General features: G+C 48.1%; 1 protein-coding gene across 2 annotated transcripts in view; it reads left to right on the top strand.

Annotated features, from left to right (window-relative positions):
• PCSK5 (proprotein convertase subtilisin/kexin type 5) overlaps nucleotides 1-19133 on the top strand; it is a 457179-nt gene that overhangs the window by 426147 nt on the left and 11899 nt on the right. For both annotated transcript variants that reach the window (XM_047829573.1, XM_047829574.1), the window contains 5 exons: nucleotides 1485-1702; nucleotides 2780-3016; nucleotides 5886-6113; nucleotides 7302-7479; nucleotides 12008-12225. In XM_047829573.1, coding sequence (XP_047685529.1) covers nucleotides 1485-1702; nucleotides 2780-3016; nucleotides 5886-6113; nucleotides 7302-7479; nucleotides 12008-12225 — 1079 coding nt within the window. The remainder of the gene's footprint in view (nucleotides 1-1484; nucleotides 1703-2779; nucleotides 3017-5885; nucleotides 6114-7301; nucleotides 7480-12007; nucleotides 12226-19133) is intronic.

The raw sequence follows: 19133 nt of genomic DNA, 5'->3' as shown, positions 1-19133 counted from the left end.
TTCCCTGACCCTTGACTTTGGTCAGGGTTGATTCAGCCAACGGGATGTTAGCAGAAGGCAGGCAGAGGCTTAAAACGGGTGTGCCTGGATGAACCTGCTCCCTCGCGCTTCTGCCGTGACTAAGAGAAGAATGTGCCCCACGAGGTCCCTGTGCCAGGGAGGACAAAGTGACGTGAAGACGACCTGGGCCTAGTGCGCACCTTGGGGCCAAGCCTCCTTCCCTGGAGCACATGCCTGAGCTCTTCTAGTGCAGTGACACGAGTTTCTCTAAGCGTAAGCTCAGCCTAAACGTGGCGCCCCACAGACGGACAAGGGATGAGTTCTGGGGTGTTTTGTTACACGGCGATAACTGACTAACGGAATGCAAATCACAGAAAACAACTGGAATAGGTACCTATGACATCGGAAGCCCACGTTCTCTATACTGGTTTATGATTTCCCTGCTTCTGCAAGTTCCAGCTCTTGCCCTCAGCTTTTTTCATCAAAGAAACGACCTCTATTCCCCTCATCTTCCGAATAGATTTGAAAAGGTTGAGGCTTTCAGATTTGCTGTGCTCACTGAGCAGTGAGAGATTTCTATGGCACGATAATTTCATCATGCAGATGTACAACGTATATACAGACATCAGATTCCACCTGGAAGAAAGCCAATCAGAAAAACATACATTCCAAGAACAGCGACTCCAAATACGTTTGCTGCTGTGTGCGAAGACCAGACGTGTGTGTTTCACAGAAGCCCCCAGAGGTTGGCTGAGGGCAGCCAGAAGCAAACGTGGTTCCAGTCTGACAGGGCCTCAAGCCTTGTGAGCCTTTTAAAAACAGTTGTTTAACGTAACTATTAACATTGCATATTAGGTGTCAAGGTAAGTAATCTCTTAAATTAAAATTCTTCATTAAAAAATGGATTGAATAAATACGTTTTCTCCTCGAACATTAGACTCTGATTTCAAAAAAAAAAAAAAAGAAAAATGATGGGGCACCGGGGTGGCTCAGTCGGTTGAGCAGCCCGACTTCAGCTCAGGTCACGATCAGTCACGATCTCACAGTTTGTGAGTTCGAGCCCTGCACTGGGCACGTTGCTGTCAGCACAGAGCCCACTGCATATTCTCTGTCTCCCTCTCTCCGTGGTGCTCCCCGGCTTGTGCTCTCTCTCAAAAATAAATGAACCTCTTAAATAAAGAAAATAAAGAAAAAAAGATTAGGAAGGAAAATGGGGACATCAGAAGATGGCTAAACTATATACAAATGAACAAAAGCCGTTTCCAAACAAACCAAATTCGCAGGGATAGTAAGTACCTAGGACTTTCACTTGATCTTCCCACATTTGATCTCTGCCCGCACTCCCTCGGGAAGCTGACAGACTCATCCTGCCCGACGGCACGAGCAGCGCCTCTGGTTTGCTCAGTCCCAAACCCTCCGCCACCAGGCGTGGCTCACTTCCCTAGTGGGAAGGCTTCTCCAGTTGTGCTCTGTCCTCCCCACAGGGGCTTCTACGCAGAAGACCGCGCATGTAGGCGCTGCAGCGCCCCCTGCAGAACATGTGAAGGAAATGCCACCAGCTGCCGCTCTTGCCAAGGAGGCTTCGTCTTGGACCAGGGAGCATGCCGGGAAACCTGCCCCGAGAGGCACGTGGCCATGGACGGGGTGTGCAAGCCTTGCCCCAAGATGTGTCAGGACTGCATCCATGAGCAAACATGCAAAGGTACCCGGGGGGGGGGGGGGGGGGGGGGGGGGGCATCCCAGGGGAGGATGTGGCTCTCCCATGCCACCCCTGCTGGGCATGGGGGGCGGGGGGGGGAAGGTCCGTGCGGAACGGAAGGAGCCAGTCTCCTTACCTTTACTGGAATAGATCTACCTCTGTGCACCTCACTGAGGACATCCAGAGTGCGATAAAGCCTTTCCATTATGGATTCTGCAAGTGAAGACAGACGAGAACCCCTTTTCTGCATATGTACTGAGCCCTGGGGGTGTGCCAAGCTATCCCAGGCGCTAGAGATACAGATAAGAACCCAAAGTTCCTGCCTCCGTGAGCTCAAAATCTTACAGGACAGACCGATACTAATGAAACACAGAGGTAGCCAGAGAATCGCAACTCCTAAAAAAGACGTGAAAGAAAAATTCAGGCAGCAGTTAAGGCTCAGAAGAGCACTCTGGCTAGGAATTCTTTCTCTGGAATTATCTCCAGGAAAGGCTGTCTTGATTTCCTCTCCAGAGTAAGGCTCATCTCACTGGCACGGTTCTATCGACAGGATTCTCTTGGCGCGATTGAAAGCGTTTTCTTGGTTTCCCCCCAAATAAGAGAATGAGTCAAAATCAAAGAAACCCACAGTGCCCTCCTCACGCTGAGTAACCGCGTCTATTTCACTGATCTACCCTAGCAGTGAATAAAAAAATTAGCTAACGCAAGAATTCCTTAACCACTTGGGGATCGAACAAGAGTGCGAGGGGCTCAGTACAACTTTAAAAATCCGTTACAGCCTTCCGGGTTTTCAAACGATACCCCCAGCATCTCCGCCACCGCCAGTCTGCGCCACAGCACTGAGATTTTCTGGAACCTCCAAGGGGCTGATCATTTCGGGCTGGAAACCCTGCACCTTCTCCTCAGGCCCCCCTAGGTGGTCTTCTCTCCCAAAGTTTGGAGACGTGGGGGATGCGCCCTGGCAGGGTGGGCTTGGGACGCACACACGTTAACACCCAGGTCGCTGGAGTCAGTGTGGAAGGAATGAATCCCCCTCTCCTATGCCCCAGGCCTAACCTGCCGTTTCCTCCTCCCCCCCAGAGTGTATGCCTGAGTCCGTCCTGTACAAGGACATGTGCCATCAGTCCTGTCCCCGCGGCTACTACGCAGACAGACGCCAGTGTGTCCCCTGCCACGAAGACTGTCTGGAGTGTGATGGCCCCTCAGCGGATGACTGTGACCTCTGTGCTGAGTCATCCTCGGTTCTCTATGATGGACGCTGCTTGGAGGAGTGTCCGGCAGGGACTTACTATGAGAAAGAGACCAAGGAGTGCAGAGGTAAAGACTTCCGGGGGCGTGGCCAAGCGCTGCACCCCGGGGCGCCTGACTCAGCTGTGGGTTTCTGCAGAGGGCAGGTGCTGGGGTGTGCAGGGTTCCGGCCCCAGAGCCGTCACCCAAGCCGTTTCCCTCCTGCTCCAGAAAGCAGCTTGTGAATCGGCTCTAATTTATTACGTCTTTCTTTTAAATGAATCGTTCACAAGCTTTGACCATGTTAACTCTTCTTAATAACAAATCAGGTTGACCCTCGTCACAACAGTGGCTCCGAACTGCTGATCAAAAAGAATTCTCGTGGGGTGCCTGGGTGGCTCGGTCGGTGAAGCGTCCGACTTCGGCTCAGGTCACGATCTCGCGGTCTGTGAGTTCGAGCCCCGCGTCGGGCTCTGTGCTGACAGCTCGGAGCCCGGAGCCTGTTTCAGATTCTGTGTCTCCCTCTCTCTCTGCCCCTCCCCTGCTCATGCTCTGTCTCTCTCTGTCCCAAAAATAAATAAACGTTAAAAAAGAAAAAAAAAAAAGAATTCTGTGAAGCTTCCCAGGGGAGATAAGGCTTTGAAAGTCACCCAAAATGGAAGATTTTTTTTTTTAACGTTTATTTATTTTTGTGAGAGAGAGAGACAGAGAGAGAGAGAGCGGGGGGGGGGGGGGGGGGGGAGGGCGCAGACAGGGAGACAGAGGATCCAAAGCAAGCAGGCTCTGTGCTGACAGCTGCGAGCCAGATGCAGGACTGGAACTCACGAACTGCGAGATCATGACCTGAGCCGAAGTCGGATGCTCAACCGACTGAACTACTTGGGCACCTCATATGAGAGGGTTTTGTTTTGTTTTGTTTTGTCTCTTAAAACTTGAAGCCACTGAAGGTTTACAGCAGCATATCCGCGCCTCTCGTCTCCCTCCTCGGTTCCTCCCTAAGATTTCCCTCCTTGACTCATCCCCTTCAGCAGCTCCTTCCCTGGGACCACCTACTCGGCACTTTTAAGTAGAGATCTGCTATTGTTTGTGCCTCCTTATGTTTGAGCTGGGTATAAACTGTTTGCCTCAGAGCAGGATAAATAAAATAAATTGTCTGTTACTAGAATCCTCAAACAAATGAATCATTCCGGGTGAACTTTTCCAGAGTTCCAGGGTTCATTCCAGCTAGGCAGCCGGTCGGAACTTTGCCCCGTGTTGCCACCAAGCAAACACTGGCCAGATAGGCAGAGGGGGTCCCAACAACAGCTGGGGCTTGAGGGCGAGCGCCCGTGGCAGGAAAAACCCAGAACGTCCCCAGGCAAACGTTGTGCATGGCATGGGACAGGAAGATGGAGCTGGCTCCCGAAGTTTCTGCTCTGGCTCTGTGATCTGGGTATACTTTTTTGTGTGTTTGACGGAAGGCACCCTTTAGCGTCAACCTGAAAGAACACGGGCTCAGAAATGCGCAGAGGACGGGGCGGGAGCGAGCCTGGGGGTCCGTTTCCTTGACAGTTTAGCCACTCGGCCGAAGTTCTGAGGTGCCACCTTGCCTGTGCTCGGGCAGGAACAGAGGGTCAATTTCTGGCCCTTTTCTGTTCAACAACAAAGGTAATTTGCCACACGGAAGACTTTACAGGCCTCACAGTACGTTCGCATGATTTACCTGATTTAATTTTCTCATTGAGAAAGGCCCCTGGTTCCCATCCCCGGTTGCCCATTAGAATCGCGTGGCGAGCTTTAAAACAACAAAAACAAACAAACAAAAAAAACCCCACACAACCCTACAGATGCCTGGGCTCCCCTCAGGCCAGCTCAACTGTTGGGAACTTGAGGCCTCTCCTTGCTAGGCCAGGGCACCCGCCACCAGCCCAAAAGCAGACTGAGGGAAGCTGGTACCGGGAGAAATAAAGATGCAGAGAAGCATCCGGAACCAAGCAAGATCTCCTCTAAGAAACACAAGGGCTTGGGATCCATTCAGATCACCCAAATTATCCACTATGAGGTAGCATAGGCGCCTCTAAGAATCCCATGCCTATCCCAAGGCACTGGGGCAGAAAGCGCTCTTAGTAAACTCCTGGGTTCAGCCCCTAATCCTGCCCTTTTCCAGCCTCAGTTTTCTGATCTAGATAATACTAATGCTGTGTGTCTATGCATTCAGTGAGCCCTTATTGGGGGCCTACTATGTGCCGTGCACTCCTCTGGGCCTGGGGAAAAGTGGGGGACAATTCAGGCAGATCCCTGGCCTCAAGGAGCTTATATTCCACTGGGGAAGACAGACTCTAAAGAAGGCAAAAGGAAAAATAAGTCAAGGGAGGGGACAGAATGGAGTCGCAATTGGAGAGAGGGAGCCTGAAGATATCATGGACAAACAGAGGCAACAAACCACACATATACCTAGAAGAGAACTCTAGGCCGAGGGAACAGCAATTGCTAAAAACCCTGAGGGGGGAATGAATTGCTGTCATTTTATTTGTCTAACAGGAATTTACTGAGAGCCTGTTGTATGCCAGGCCCTCTCATAGGTACTATGCATTCATCAGTGACTACAAAAGGGGCCTTTTTTTTTTTTTTTGGTCAAGGGGTAATTGTAACACATCCCAACAATTGTTCCATTAGTGATACGCTCAAGGTGCTCTGGGAGGTCAGTGGGGGACCACAGAACAAGAGTTACGGTGGTGAATAGGCCGCACGCACATCATTACTTTATTGCTGTTTTGGTAATTTTGCAAGAAGGGGCTCTCTAGTTATTAGAGAGAACGCTCTACGCAGAGTCCCAAGGGCCGTACCCAACTCACGGCCCCCTGCCCTTGGCCCAGAGCCCTAGAAATCTCTAAAGGAACTGAGGAAGGAACGTGAACACACCCTCCAGGGGCGCCCTGGCCCTCTCTCACTGTGTCTCCTGCCCGCACCCCGCCCACAGAGTGTCACAAGTCTTGCCGGACCTGCTCGTCGCCTGGGACCTGCACCACCTGTCGGGAAGGCCTGGGGGTGGCCAGCCACGGACGCTGTGTGCCTCACAAGGAATGTGCCCCCGTTGAGTACTGGGATGAGGCTCTGGGATGCAAGCCCTGTCATGCTAAGTGTTTCCGCTGCACCGGGCCCGCAGAGGACCAGTGTCGCACCTGCCCGAGGGACAGCCTTCTTCTCAGTGAGTTGCTTTTCCTCCGGGGCGGGCTCTCTCTCCCTCCATGGGGGAAACTGCCTTGCACGATGCCTGGGGCCCGGTCGATGGGTAGGGTCCTTCTAATTTTTCACTTTGTATTTGGAACATGTTCAAACCTATAGAAAAGGCAAAAGCACAAAGAACGCCACACGGGTACCCTTTACCCACCTGACCCGCTGCTAATCTTGCACCCCGTCTGCCCGATCGTGAGCGTGGTCTCAGTCTCTGTCAATGTGAATGCCACGATATATTTGTTTCCGACCACAGTACAGTTGTCAATGCACGTGAATTTAGCATCAAGACTATTTCATCGGTTTTCTAATTTTGGCAATCCCCCCGTAGACCAAGGTCCAGTCTCCAATCAGGTACTGCTTCTAGTTGCCATGAGTCTGAGGCCCCCCCTTAACCTGAACCGTTGCCACAGACGTTTTTTTCTATATAATATTGGGATTTGAGAAGAATACAGCCCCTATCCCTCTGTTGACGTCTGTGCAAAGTTTCCCACGATGAGACAGAGATTATGCACTCTCAGGCCAGAATGCTTCACAGATGTCGCGCCCTTCTGGAAACCCAGGATGTTCCCCTGCCCCTCATCAGTGAGGCGAACCATGGCCCTCTGTTCAAGGTGCTGTCCGATGTGTCCACTGCTTAGTTACTATTGTCCCTCGCAATTAATAAGCAGTCCGTGCAGGGACACTTTACGAACATGCAGGCATTCACCCCCTCATCAAAATTTCCCCTTGAGTTTGCATCCACTGATTAATACGTCTTCTTGAAGTATGGCACGGTCTGAGGATGGCCACCTCCAGCAGGTCATATTCGAAGGTCACAGCTAATGTGAAGCAATGCTCTCGGGTTCCCAGGGATCCCATGATTAAGCGTAACACGGGTATGGGAGAACAAAAATGAAACAAAGCTCACTCGGCTAAGAGAAGGAACAAGGGAGGGGCACAGGAGAGAGGGAAGAAGGAGAGGGATATTCTGAAGACCTGCAAGGTGTTAGCGTCCATCTGGACCCAGGAGACCTGAGAAGGATGGCATTGACAAGGACATTGTCCCCTTCGTCCAACATCCCCCCCCCAACCATGGTTCACTCTGGGGAGCGCGTAGAGGAGGGCTGGGAGACGTGTGTCCTGCTTGATACGACGACAGACTCTTTTCCTTCCTTGGCAGATACGACCTGCGTGCAGGACTGCCCCGAGGGCTACTACGCTGATGAGGACAGCCACCAGTGTGCGCCCTGCCACAGCTCTTGTAGGACATGTGAAGGGAGACGCAGCACACAGTGCCTCTCCTGCCAACCAAGCTCGTTCCAGCTGGAAAAGGAGTGCCTGCCCCAGTGCAGGGAAGGGTAAGGTGCTCGCTACATGTTTCCCTCATTTGATCCCAAAGCCACTCCAGATATCACTACTGGCAAACCCCCTGGGCAGACATCGAAGCTAAGTTACAGAACACCAGACTGAAGTCTCGGTGCTGGTAAGAAATGAAGACGAGAGTCCAACCAAGGTCTCATGGTCTCAAAAGGATTTCAGCTGGTTCGTAGTAATGGATGAGGACGTGGGAGAGGCGAGCGACCCAGTGAAATAACACGAGACGCCAATCATCAGGTCAGGCTCACGTGCCAAACTTCGCTACTGATTTCGAGGTACAAGCCATCACAAGGCAGAGGCAAAGGATTCTTCCCCCAGAGCAGTCTTAAGACCATAAACGTAGGTTCTTTCTCTTCTGCGTTAGGATTTGTTCTGTTGGCGAGATCAAAGTGATACCCTCCCAATGCTCCAACCTACCACGGCCCCATAAATCCATTATTTGCAGGTTGAGTTCCCATAAGCAATGTAGGGACACTGCTACGTTCTCCTAAAAGCCCCTTGCATATGAGAACTCTATTATTTTTTGCTAGGAAAATCTTTGAGTGCATTTATCAGGGGGTCGGGTTACCACCTTATTTGAAAGATTTGACCGGGGCATCCCTCCCCGCCCCCAACCCAGGAATCACCAAAAAAGAGAAAGATTGATTACGGGCCTGTTGCTGATTCTTCCTTCCCAGCCGGTAACCGAAGGCACCGAGAGTTTCCGGACCCAAAATGAAAGCCTGTAACCTCAGACTTTCCCAAATGCTTCTGCCCAGATTGGACATCACTTTTCTTTTCTTCAGTTTCTATAGCAGCTACTGCCTGCATTACTCATTGTAGTCCTTATACACTGCCCTGTGTTTTGATTTACCTCGTCCATTCGCTCATTCATTCATTCGACACATGTTTAATAAAGAACACCTTGGAGGTGTGAGTAATGCGAAGATGTTGACCTTCAAGAATTTATGCTTCTTTTATATTTCTTACCAAGAAAATTACGAGCGCCTGGAAAAAAAAAACCAGCCTCTTATTTTTTCGCACATATTGCTACAATACTCAGCACAAAGTCACACACATTAGCGGCCCTCAAAGACACCAGCCATATAGATCAAGGAAGAAAGGGCCCTACCGAACAAGAGAGGCGATGGGGCCACCTGGCTTAGCCTTTGATCTTCATTCCACAAAGTGCCTGAAAAGATCGGAAAGGAATCACCATCTTCCCCAAATCGAGTCATTAAATACTCCTATATGCAAGAGGGTGTAATCTTGTGATCTCAACTGATTGTAGACCATGGAGTTAAGAAGACAGATGTTCCATTGTAAAGTTACCCACGGAGAGGAGACACACAGGTTGCCATAAATCTCTTTAATGGGGAACAAATGGGATATTAATGAGGTATAAGTGGAGATATTTAACGGAGATTGTCCCTTTTTGTAAAATCAGTGTCCCACATACATTACATCTGAGATATGTTAAACCTCTTTGCCTTGGAAAGGCAGGTATATGATCTTCTGACCCCTTTACCAATACATATAGTTATGTTAGTGTTTAACCTCGGAGCAGGTTTTTCAAGGCTCCCATTATTGTTTCTATTTATGCACAAAATCCTCTTCCGGGCATTGAGGATCTGGGCATCTCATAGCCACCTCGTGCAAAAGTCATCAAAGTAAGCAGTGGTATATCATACTCTTCTTTTAATCGTATCTAGTAACTCCCCCCCCCCCACCATCTTTCACTCTGATAATTTTTTAAATTTTTTTAATGCTTATTTATTTTTGAGACAGAGACAGAGCGTGAACAGGGGAGGGGCAGAGAGAGAGAGGGAGACACAGAATCGGAAACAGGCTCCAGGCTCCGAGCCGTCAGCACAAAGCCCGATGCGTGGCTCGAACCCACGAACTGTGAGATCATGACCTGAGCTGAAGTCGGATGCTTAACCGACTGAGCCACCCAGGCGCTCCTCTTTGATAATTTTTAAAACCTCCTAGGTATTTTTTTTTTTAATTTTTTTTTTCAACGTTTTTTATTTATTTTTGGGACAGAGAGAGACAGAGCATGAACGGGGGAGGGGCAGAGAGAGAGGGAGGCACAGAATCGGAAACAGGCTCCAGGCTCTGAGCCATCAGCCCAGAGCCCGACGCGGGGCTCGAACTCCCGGACCACGAGATCGTGACCTGGCTGAAGTCGGACGCTTAACCGACTGCGCCACCCAGGCGCCCCAAAACCTCCTAGGTATTAAGAAGCTTTCTTCCCCACAGTTCTTATTGATGCTTTTCATCTTAAAAACCCATCACGTTAGTAAAACACATTCATGCTGCTTTAGAGTTTACGAAGTATTTCTACTCAGAATGGATTTTTATATGACGATTCAGTTCTCCACTAATCCTATGAGATTGATATTATTCTCTCCGTATTAAAAATGAGGAAACTGAGGCTCAAAGAGGTTACGTGACTTGCCCAAAGTCGCAAAGCTTCTAAAACACAGTGGAGCCAAGAATAGAAATCAGATCTTCTGACTTCAGCCTGTATATTCTCTGGGTGGGCAAGTGCGGATTTCTACCTTGCCCTGTGGCTCTCTCTTGTGAGCCTCCTGTGGGCTTTATCAACCCTTCACTTCACGACTGAAGTTTCCCCTTGTGTTCCTTTCATGACCCTGTCTCTCTCATACCCCAGTCCTACTGATGGACTCGGTGGTAATTGTTCCTCACCCACCCGTGGAAGGTAAAGCAAGGCTTGACCGCTGAGGTGCAGGTGCATTCACTCAGGTCAGTGACAGGTGGCTGAGTAAGGCAGACTCAGCCATGGCCTTAGTTTCCAACAAATTAGCGGAACTGAAAGAAACTTTAAGGAACCTAATGTGGCAGATAGTTTCACGCCAGAGAAGCCAAGGGCAGACCTTCCAGTTTCTAGGATAGTTTCAGTGTGCCAATGTCCAGAGATGCCAAGGAGGGTCAGATGAGCTCTAGAAGTTCATCTTTGTCCACGATTTCTTTCCTCTCGTCTATCTTACTTGAAATATTCTTATTTACTTTGCGCTGCTTTGCTATAGCGGTATTTACCAGGTAGGTTGAAATCACATTACCCCACTTCGCTAGCTGTTTGACATTGAGCCAAGTGGTCTAAATTCTCTGAGCCTCAGTTTTTACATACATAAAATAGGGACAATAATATCTAAATCGTAAGGTTTGCTTTGAGGTTTAACATACAATTCATAATTATCACTAACACGCATTATTTATAATGTGCCAGGCACTGTTGTAACTATTTTCTCAGTAATAACTTATTTAATTTTAGCTGCTAACATTAAGCCCCATATGACGACCTGAGACAGAGACGTTGTGTGAATTGGCCAAAGTCGCACAGCTCATGCCTGGAACAGCTTGGCTTTGACCCCATGCAGTCTTGTTCCAAAAGGCAAGCTCCTGACTGTCACGCTCTAGTGTCTCAGTTCTAGGTTCAATAAAGGGAACTAACGTTTACGAAGTCCCTAGCGTACGATCGGGGACGCAGTAAAAAGTTAACGAACAGGGATTATTGTTACGTCAGCCTCCAAAAATCTTTCCGACCAGGTTACACCTGCTATTGTGTAAACATTAGCATCACGCACATCATCTCCCAGGTCAAGATGATTTTTTTTAATTGAGGCACCAGAAGAATCACTCGGAGGTACATTTAGAACATCCTCCATAACCGGGTCCCATTCTACAAAACCTGAGACTTGAATGTTCAAGTGGAGAAGCACATAGGTATAAGGAAGTGAACAATTATCATAACTCTGCAACATACGATAAGTCCTGGGTCCTTTCGTATGTGTTACCTAATTTAGTACTCACAAATAGCAAGGAAGGGATTGCAGTGCCCAAGTTAAAGATAAGAAAACAGAGAATCATTAGGTTTGTTAGTATCGTTACAGGCATACCTTGGGGATACTGCAGTTCACTCCCAGACCACTGCAGTAAGGTGACTATCGCAACAGAGCAAGTCAAATGAATGTTTCGGTTTCCAAGTGCACATAAAAGTTGGGCGTACACTACACAGTAGTCCATGAAGCATGCAAGGGCATGACGTCTCAAAGAGCGATGTACGCACCCAAACTGAAAAATATTTTAGTGCTAAAGAATGGTAGCCATCATCTGAGCTTTCAGTGAGCCACTGTCACCGAGCACGGATCACCGTAACACGTGTGATAATGAGAAGAGTTGAAATATTGCGAGAATTACCGAATCGTGACAGAGGCACGGGGTGAGCAAATGGCATTGGAAAAAATGGTGGCAAGAGACTTGCTCAACGCAGGGTTGCCACAAACCTCGAGTTGGTAAAAGGCACAATGCTTGCAAAGCGCGTAAAGCGAAGCGTGGTAAGAGGGGTGCCCCGTGGTAGTGTATCTACTGAGTACGGTTAGCGAGTCGAGCCTAAAGTCCCCCAACTCGGAAACAATCACCGTCTGGCTAACCTCGATTTTCCCACCACACCCAACCCAAGAGCAAAGCCTGGGATTCAGTCTTCGTTTCCGCATTTGGTTTCAGATATTACGCAGAAGAAGCCACCGGACGGTGTGAGAGGTGCAGCAAGAGTTGCAAGGCGTGCCGGGGCCCACGGCCCACCGACTGCCTGTCTTGCGATACGTTTTTCTTCCTGCTCCGCTCCAAGGGAGAGTGTCATCGCACCTGCCCAGAGCATTACTACGCGGATCAAAACACACGGACGTGTGAGAGATGCCACCCAACTTGCAGCAAATGCAGAGGTGAGGGTGTACCTGTCACTTTGCATGTGTGGAGGGAAAAATGAGAAGGTCTCCTTTGTGCTTGGCCCCTGTTTTGTTTTGTGTTGTCTTGTTAGTTTTATTTGGAGAGAAAGAGGGGGAGGGAGAGAAAGAGGGGGAGGGAGAGAAAGAGAGCATGCTGGGGAGGGGCAGAGAGGGAGAGAGAAATTCCCAAGCAGGCTCCACGCTGACAGCGCACAGCCCGACACAGGGCTCGATCCCATGATCCTGAGATGACATCAAGGGTCAGATGCTTAACCGACAGAGCCACCCAAGTGCTCCATTAGCCCTCTCTTTTTTCACCACCTTTGGAGGTTCCTCTCTCTTACCAATCCAGCCAAAACTCTCCAGCACCCTCCGTTCAGCATCAGCACCCTCTGTTCTCACTCAGCTTCTGCATCTGCCCTGCCCAGGCTGCCCTGCATTACATTTCTGCCTCTGCAGACCCTCCCAACCTTCCAGGCCCAGATACAGGCATCATCTCCCCCTGGAGGTGTTTCCCACCTGCGCTGTCCTCCTCCTCTACTTGTTGAACTTGGAATCTGGGTAGGGCATTTTATTTCTATTACTTCAACACCTACTTAAGATGTCTGCCTCCAGCTCTCCCAAATTCCATTGTTACTTTCCTGATACCTACTTCTCTGTCCAAGAGAACCCTAAAATCAACATGTCCCAGAGTAAACCCAACCCGGGCTTCCTCCGATAGTCATGCTGTTAATAGACCCACTGTCCAACCACCTATCCAGGTTTGATACCTTAACGTTATCCTTCTCTTGCCTCTTGCCCAACCCACCTACCCTCCAACAAAGGTGAACTTCAAGGTCTGCTGATTTTCTCTCCTAAGCATTTTTTTTCTTTTAACTCAGATCTCTTTCTCCATTTTTACTATCCTTGTTCTCCATTTTCAGCATGTCTCAGCCAACTTTCTGAAGTACCAACACGTGAGCTCGACTCCGGTCTTGCCACCCCCCTTCCCCAACTCATCCTGTATAGTAATGCCAAAGCAATAAAAAATTCACATCTGCCGGGCACTGAAAGACAATCAGGATGAATTATTCTCAACATTTAAGAAATGCCTCCAACAACGTGTTAGTTGTTAAAACTTATCAGATTAATATTGACAGTTGGGAAGGTACATTTCTGCTATCCTTTTCAAAAGTATTTTGGTTAATTAGTTTGGCCCCTTCTCTATATAAATTTTATACTCAGTCACATTTCATTAAAAAAAATCCCTTGGGTATTAATTGATATAGCACTGAATTTATTTGGGGAGAAAAATCCATCTTTATGATGCTGGGTCATCACATTGATGAACATGGTATATCTCTGCAATCTATGCATTTACTTTTTGTCTTTCAATAAACTTCCAATAAATGTGGGGTTTTTTTTGTTTTACTTCTTAAAAGGTAATTAAATTCTTTCCCCAGTCAGTCCTTTCAGCTTATGATCTCACCTCTCCTTCCAGGTAGCCTAGAACCCAGAACCACCTAGAAGTACTCAGCAGCCAGCAAACATGTCACGCTCTTTCATGCTTCTGTGCCTTTTGTCCATGTGTTTCCTCTTCCTGGAAAACAACCCTGTAGGAAACACTCAACTTACAAGGAAACTTACAAGACCCAGCTTGAAGGTCATCTCCTCTGAGAAGGAGGCTTGTCTTAGTCCTCCCAGAAATGTTCTTCCTTCTTGATTCTGTAATATGTCCTTTATCATAGCCTTTTTTACATTACATTTTAATTAAACATGTCCATCTCTCCTACTAATTGTGAGACCCTCAGGGCTCAGATTCTACCACTGTGATTTCATATACCCTATTCTAGTCTAGACTGTACAGATAGTAAGTGCTCATTCAGTGTTTGCTGAATGAATGAATGAACAGAAAACAAATCCTAAAGTCTTTTTGCAAATTGGAGAATTTTCAATTATGAGATCTTCAAATGTTGCTTCTCCACCCTTTCCTCTAATCTCTTTTCCTGGAATTCCTTAGTTAATGTCACTCAGGGTGTCCCGACCTCTAGGTCTCTTACCTGCTGTGTATATTTTTATCTCTTTGACTCTCTATGCTTCATACTAGGTTGACTCTTCACAGCTTTAGTCCAGGTCTCTAATTTGTTCTGTGTTTAATCTAAAGTCCAGCCCATCTATTATTGTAGTTCTTTTTTAATTTAAATGACTTACTTTAACATTTTTTAATTATTTGTTCTTTATATCCATCTCTTTTGTTTCATATCTCAAAAGTTTATTAGAATAGAAGAATAGAAAGGAAGAATAGTAGGAAAGCTCTCTTTACAGAAAAGACACCTTTGAAAGTGAATGCCCTCCTTAGTATTTCTTTATGGATATTAGGTCTTCATTTATTTGTTAACATCCTCAATCTACTGAGTTTTAAAACCATGTCAAACTTCCCTATAAAACTGGTATTATCTGGGGGCATCTGGCTGGCTCAGTCAGTTGAGTGTCCAACTCTTAATTTCAGCCCAGGTCATGATCTCACAGTTCATGAGTTCTAGCCCCACCCTGGACTCTGCACTGACAACACAGAGTCTGTCTGGGATTCTCTCTCTCCCTTTTTCCACCCCTCCCCTGTCCTTTCTCTCTAAATAAATAAATATTTTTTTAAAAGATTCTCTCTCTCTCTCTGCCCCTCTCTCCCACTGGCTCTCTCTTTAAGGGGGGCGGGGAGGAAAGACTAAAAGAAAAAAATGACTCTCCACTGATTTTAAAATAGAATCGTAACTAGCAACTCTGCATATGAGGTCTTCATCCTGGGACTCATCCCTCACCAGCTCGTCCACCACGCTCTAAATCCAGGCGTAATCAGTTACTGGAAACCAGAGCCAACCTCGCCTTTCCTCTTTCTAGAATACTTTGTCTAGCCTGCTTTACCCAGCTACCTCTTTCTAATGCATGACAGTATTTCCTCTACAAAGCCTTCCTGAATCTCTCTATTCTGTGTACCTTTCATCCTCTGCACTCATCTATTTATTCAACAAACAATTATCCTGCAGTATTCAGGCGGTGTCCATAGAACTGTGAACAAGGCAGCCCAGAGGGCATATTTTATACTCTTTACTTATTATTTCTCCCTCTCTCTCTCTCTCTCTGACTGAGGTCTCACTCACCTTTGTATCTCTAGCACTGAGCACAGTCACAGGGGCAGGCAGTGACGGTGGCTCCAAGGGCACCTCCAACAAAGGTGATGGCTCCGGGCGGGTGGCCATGCCAGCCGGGCTAAGGCGATGGCTACCGCAGTCCATGACACGTCTGGGACAGTGGAGCTCTGGCCTTTGTAGGCCTCTGTCTCAAGCCCATCATGAAGGTGACCATCAGCATGGCCCATCACTGCTGAGGTGGCCGGGGAGGACCATTTCCAGCTGGGAGGTGCTAGAAAGGCTTAAGGCCATGGTGCACAATCGCCGCTTCTCCACCCTGAAGATTTCCTAGGGCACCATGGACTTCATCCTCTCAGATGGCCAGGTGGGCAAGAATCTGGTCAAGTTTTTTTATTTGGTTTTTAAATTTTTTTTTCACATTTTTGAGAGAAAGAGAGACAGCGTGTTAGCGGGCAGAGAGAAAGGGAGGCACAGAATTCAAAGCAGGCTCCAGGCTCTGAGCTGTCAGCAGAGGAGCCCCATGTGGGGCTGGAACCCACAAACCAGGAGATCATGACCTGAGCGGAAGCCAAATGCCCAACTGAGCCACCCAGGCGCCCCAAGAATCCGATCGCGTTTTAACTGGCTTGCTTCCACCACAAGGTCCTTAAGCTTCCCTGAAGTCCTCAAGACGCATGCCACCAAGTTCAAGACCAATTTCCCTACACACTGGGACTAGGGCTCTTTCTTCCATGACACAAAGGACGGGAATGAAATGCTGCCCAGGGAGCCGCCAGGAGGAGGAGGAGGAACGCCACGAGGAGGTTCGTGGTCAAGGTGCTTTGAGACAAGTGCGGGGACATATGGAACGTGGGCATCCCCATGCTGGACCCCCAACGCGAGGAGACGACAGGCCGGAACTTACACACCTTCAGTTTCGGGGATCCATGAACTTCCAGGCGAACGTTGCATACCGCGAGGACCCACCTGGCGCGGCATCCAAGTCCCGAGCGCCACGCGCCGCTGCAGCTCACGGGGAAAGGCCAGGACCGCAAGGCCACCGCCTGCAACATAAGGCTTCTTCCGACCCCAAACACCTGGGCGATGCCTCACAGAAGAAACAGCAGCTCAAGAGGCAGAAACTCCAGGAGCTAAAACAGGAGAGAAGATCAAAGCACCTAGAGAAAGAGGCAGAGAACCGAGCAAAGGAAAGACAAAGAATTAAGAATTGGAGAGAGGAGGAAAACGAGAGAAGCTTCCCAAGGGGGGGGGGGGGGGGGAACCCAGAAGGACTGTGAACTCTGTGAGAACCAGAAAACGCTGGAGAAGCTACGAGCAGAGGAGCGGGGGAAAAGCCGCGAGAGAAAGGAAAGCAGGAAGCGTGGTGGGGGTGGGGGGCGTGGTTGGTCTTGATCTTCCAATCGGCAGCCACCTGTGCCTGCTCTGGGCTGCCTGCAGTGCGCTTCTCTGAACCCTGGGGTCCCTGTCACCGCCCCCTGCCTTCCTCAGCTGTTTGCAACCATAACCAAAAAAAAAAGAAAAAGGAAGTCTGAAAACCAAGAGAAAAATCAAAAACTTGAAGAGAGTACTCGGTAATTTTTTTCATCGTTTTAGAGTGACGATCAGTGACATAAGCGTTAAATTACTCTCAGCTACCAAGTGCTTAGACTGCGGATGATCTAAATTAATCCGGGAATGGCCACCTGCTATTCACACTAGGCCTAGAAGGTCTTTTCTTTTTTTATTTTTTTTAACGCTTATTTATTTTTTAGAGACAGAGAGAGACAGAGCATGAGCAGGGGAGGGGCAGAGAGGGAGAGGGAGACACAGAATCGGAAGCAGGCTCCAGGCTCCCAGCTGCCAGCACAGAGCCCAACGTGGGGCTCGAACTCAGCGACAGCCAGATAAGTCGGACGCTTAACCAACTGAGCCACCCTGGGGCCCCTAGACTTTCTTTTACATAACTCCCAACATGGGGTGTCAGCACTATCCCACTGAGATATAATGCAAGCCATGCATACATTTTTTAAATCTTCAGTGGTCACATTTTAGAGAATAAAAATAAACCGGTGAAATTAACTTTAATAATATACTTATTCAATTAATATATCCACAATGTAATCATTTGAACATGCAACCAACATAAAAATTGAGAATTTTTTAACACTCAGTCTTTGAAACCCAATGTTGATTTTACATTTACAGCACAACTCAAGTTGTACTAACCACATTTCGGGTGCTCAGTGCCACAGTGGCCAGTGGCTGTGCACTGGACAGCACATTTCTAATTTAGAATGATGGCTCGGGAGTGCCTGGGTGGCTCAGTCGGTTGAGCATCTGACTCTTGGTTTTGTCTCAGGTCATGATCCCAGGGTCACGGGATCGAGCCCCGTGTCAGGCTCTGTGCTGAGTGTGGAGCCTGCTTGAGATTCTCTCTCTCCCTCTGCCCCTCTCCCCTGTTCACGCTCTCTCTCTGAAATAAAAAATTAAAACAACAACAACAACAATGGTTTCGGATGGTATTTAGGCAGAAGCCCATCTTCTTCAGGTGGAATCTTAAGCTGAACCCCATTATGTAAAATGACCAAGCAGAGCTGCTCGGATCGGAGCGCAGAGCCCCGCCTAGAATGCCCTCATTTGCTCCTCCTTCCTGCCCCCAGGGAGTCCCTTGAGGCAACTCCATGAGAACTGCCATACCGTGGTTCCCACCCTTTACCTATCTGCAATTGACTCCAGTCTTAGAAAGAACTGGCCTTCCAGAACAACCTTGCATCGAGTAACCATCCATTTGTGTTCTCTTATTTTCATTCCAGAGGCACACAGAGTTGCTGCTCAAAACTTCTAATCAGAATAAGATAAATGGGAGAATACATTGAATTGGGGGCGGGGTGGGAGGGTGGTGGAGGGTTGGCATTGTCATTGGCCGTAGGCCACATCGTAGTAAATACAGTGTTGGCTTTCCGTTAGGTTTTTTACCACTCTTTGATGCCACTATTACTAGCTGTGTGGGGCCTTTATTCCAACTGGGATTGCCAGATACTCTATATTTTGAACTCTATAACTCGATGCGCTAAATCTGATGCCCTACGAGCAGCGCCATGGGCTGCAGCACGTGGTTTTTATTCAAGCCCAGGCAGCCATCGTTAGGTAAGTTAATGTCTCAACCTCAGCCGATCAAAACAGGATACCAGCTTTTCAAGATTTTTTTTCTTTTGTAGGGATTGTAGAAATTATTAGTGATGTTGTAAGCACAGCTGGGAAAACTATAAATTCCTTTAATTGAGTCTGAGATAGCCCGGGTAGATGAAGGGTGATGGTTCCGAGGATTCCCGGTCTCAAAAGTACATCAACACATCCAGACAATGAAATACTATTCAGTGCTATCGGAGATGAGCTATCAGGCCACGAGAAGACACGGAGGGAGCACAAATGCGTATTCCTAAGTGAAGGAAGCCAATCTGAAAAGGCCACACTGTGATGCCAACTGTATGACAACTTGGAAAAGGGAAAACTATGGCGAAGACAGTAACAGGTCAATGGCCGCCAGGGGTGGGGTGCAGGGAGAGAGGAACAGGCAGACCACAGAGGATTTTAGGGCAGCAAAAGTATTTCTGTATGATATTATAATGACAGGGAGGTATTATTATACATTGGTCCAAATGCTTAGGATGTACAACACCAAGAGAGGACCCCAAGGTAAACTAGAGACTTCGGGTGATAATGATACGTCTATATAGGTTTATCTTTGGTTAAAAAAAAAAAAAAATTACCATTTTTTTTTCACTTTTGGTTTTATTCATT

Source organism: Prionailurus viverrinus, chromosome D4, assembly GCF_022837055.1.
Source record: "Prionailurus viverrinus isolate Anna chromosome D4, UM_Priviv_1.0, whole genome shotgun sequence".
Lineage (NCBI taxonomy): Eukaryota > Metazoa > Chordata > Mammalia > Carnivora > Felidae > Prionailurus > Prionailurus viverrinus.
This window is presented reverse-complemented; position numbering and strand designations above follow the sequence as displayed.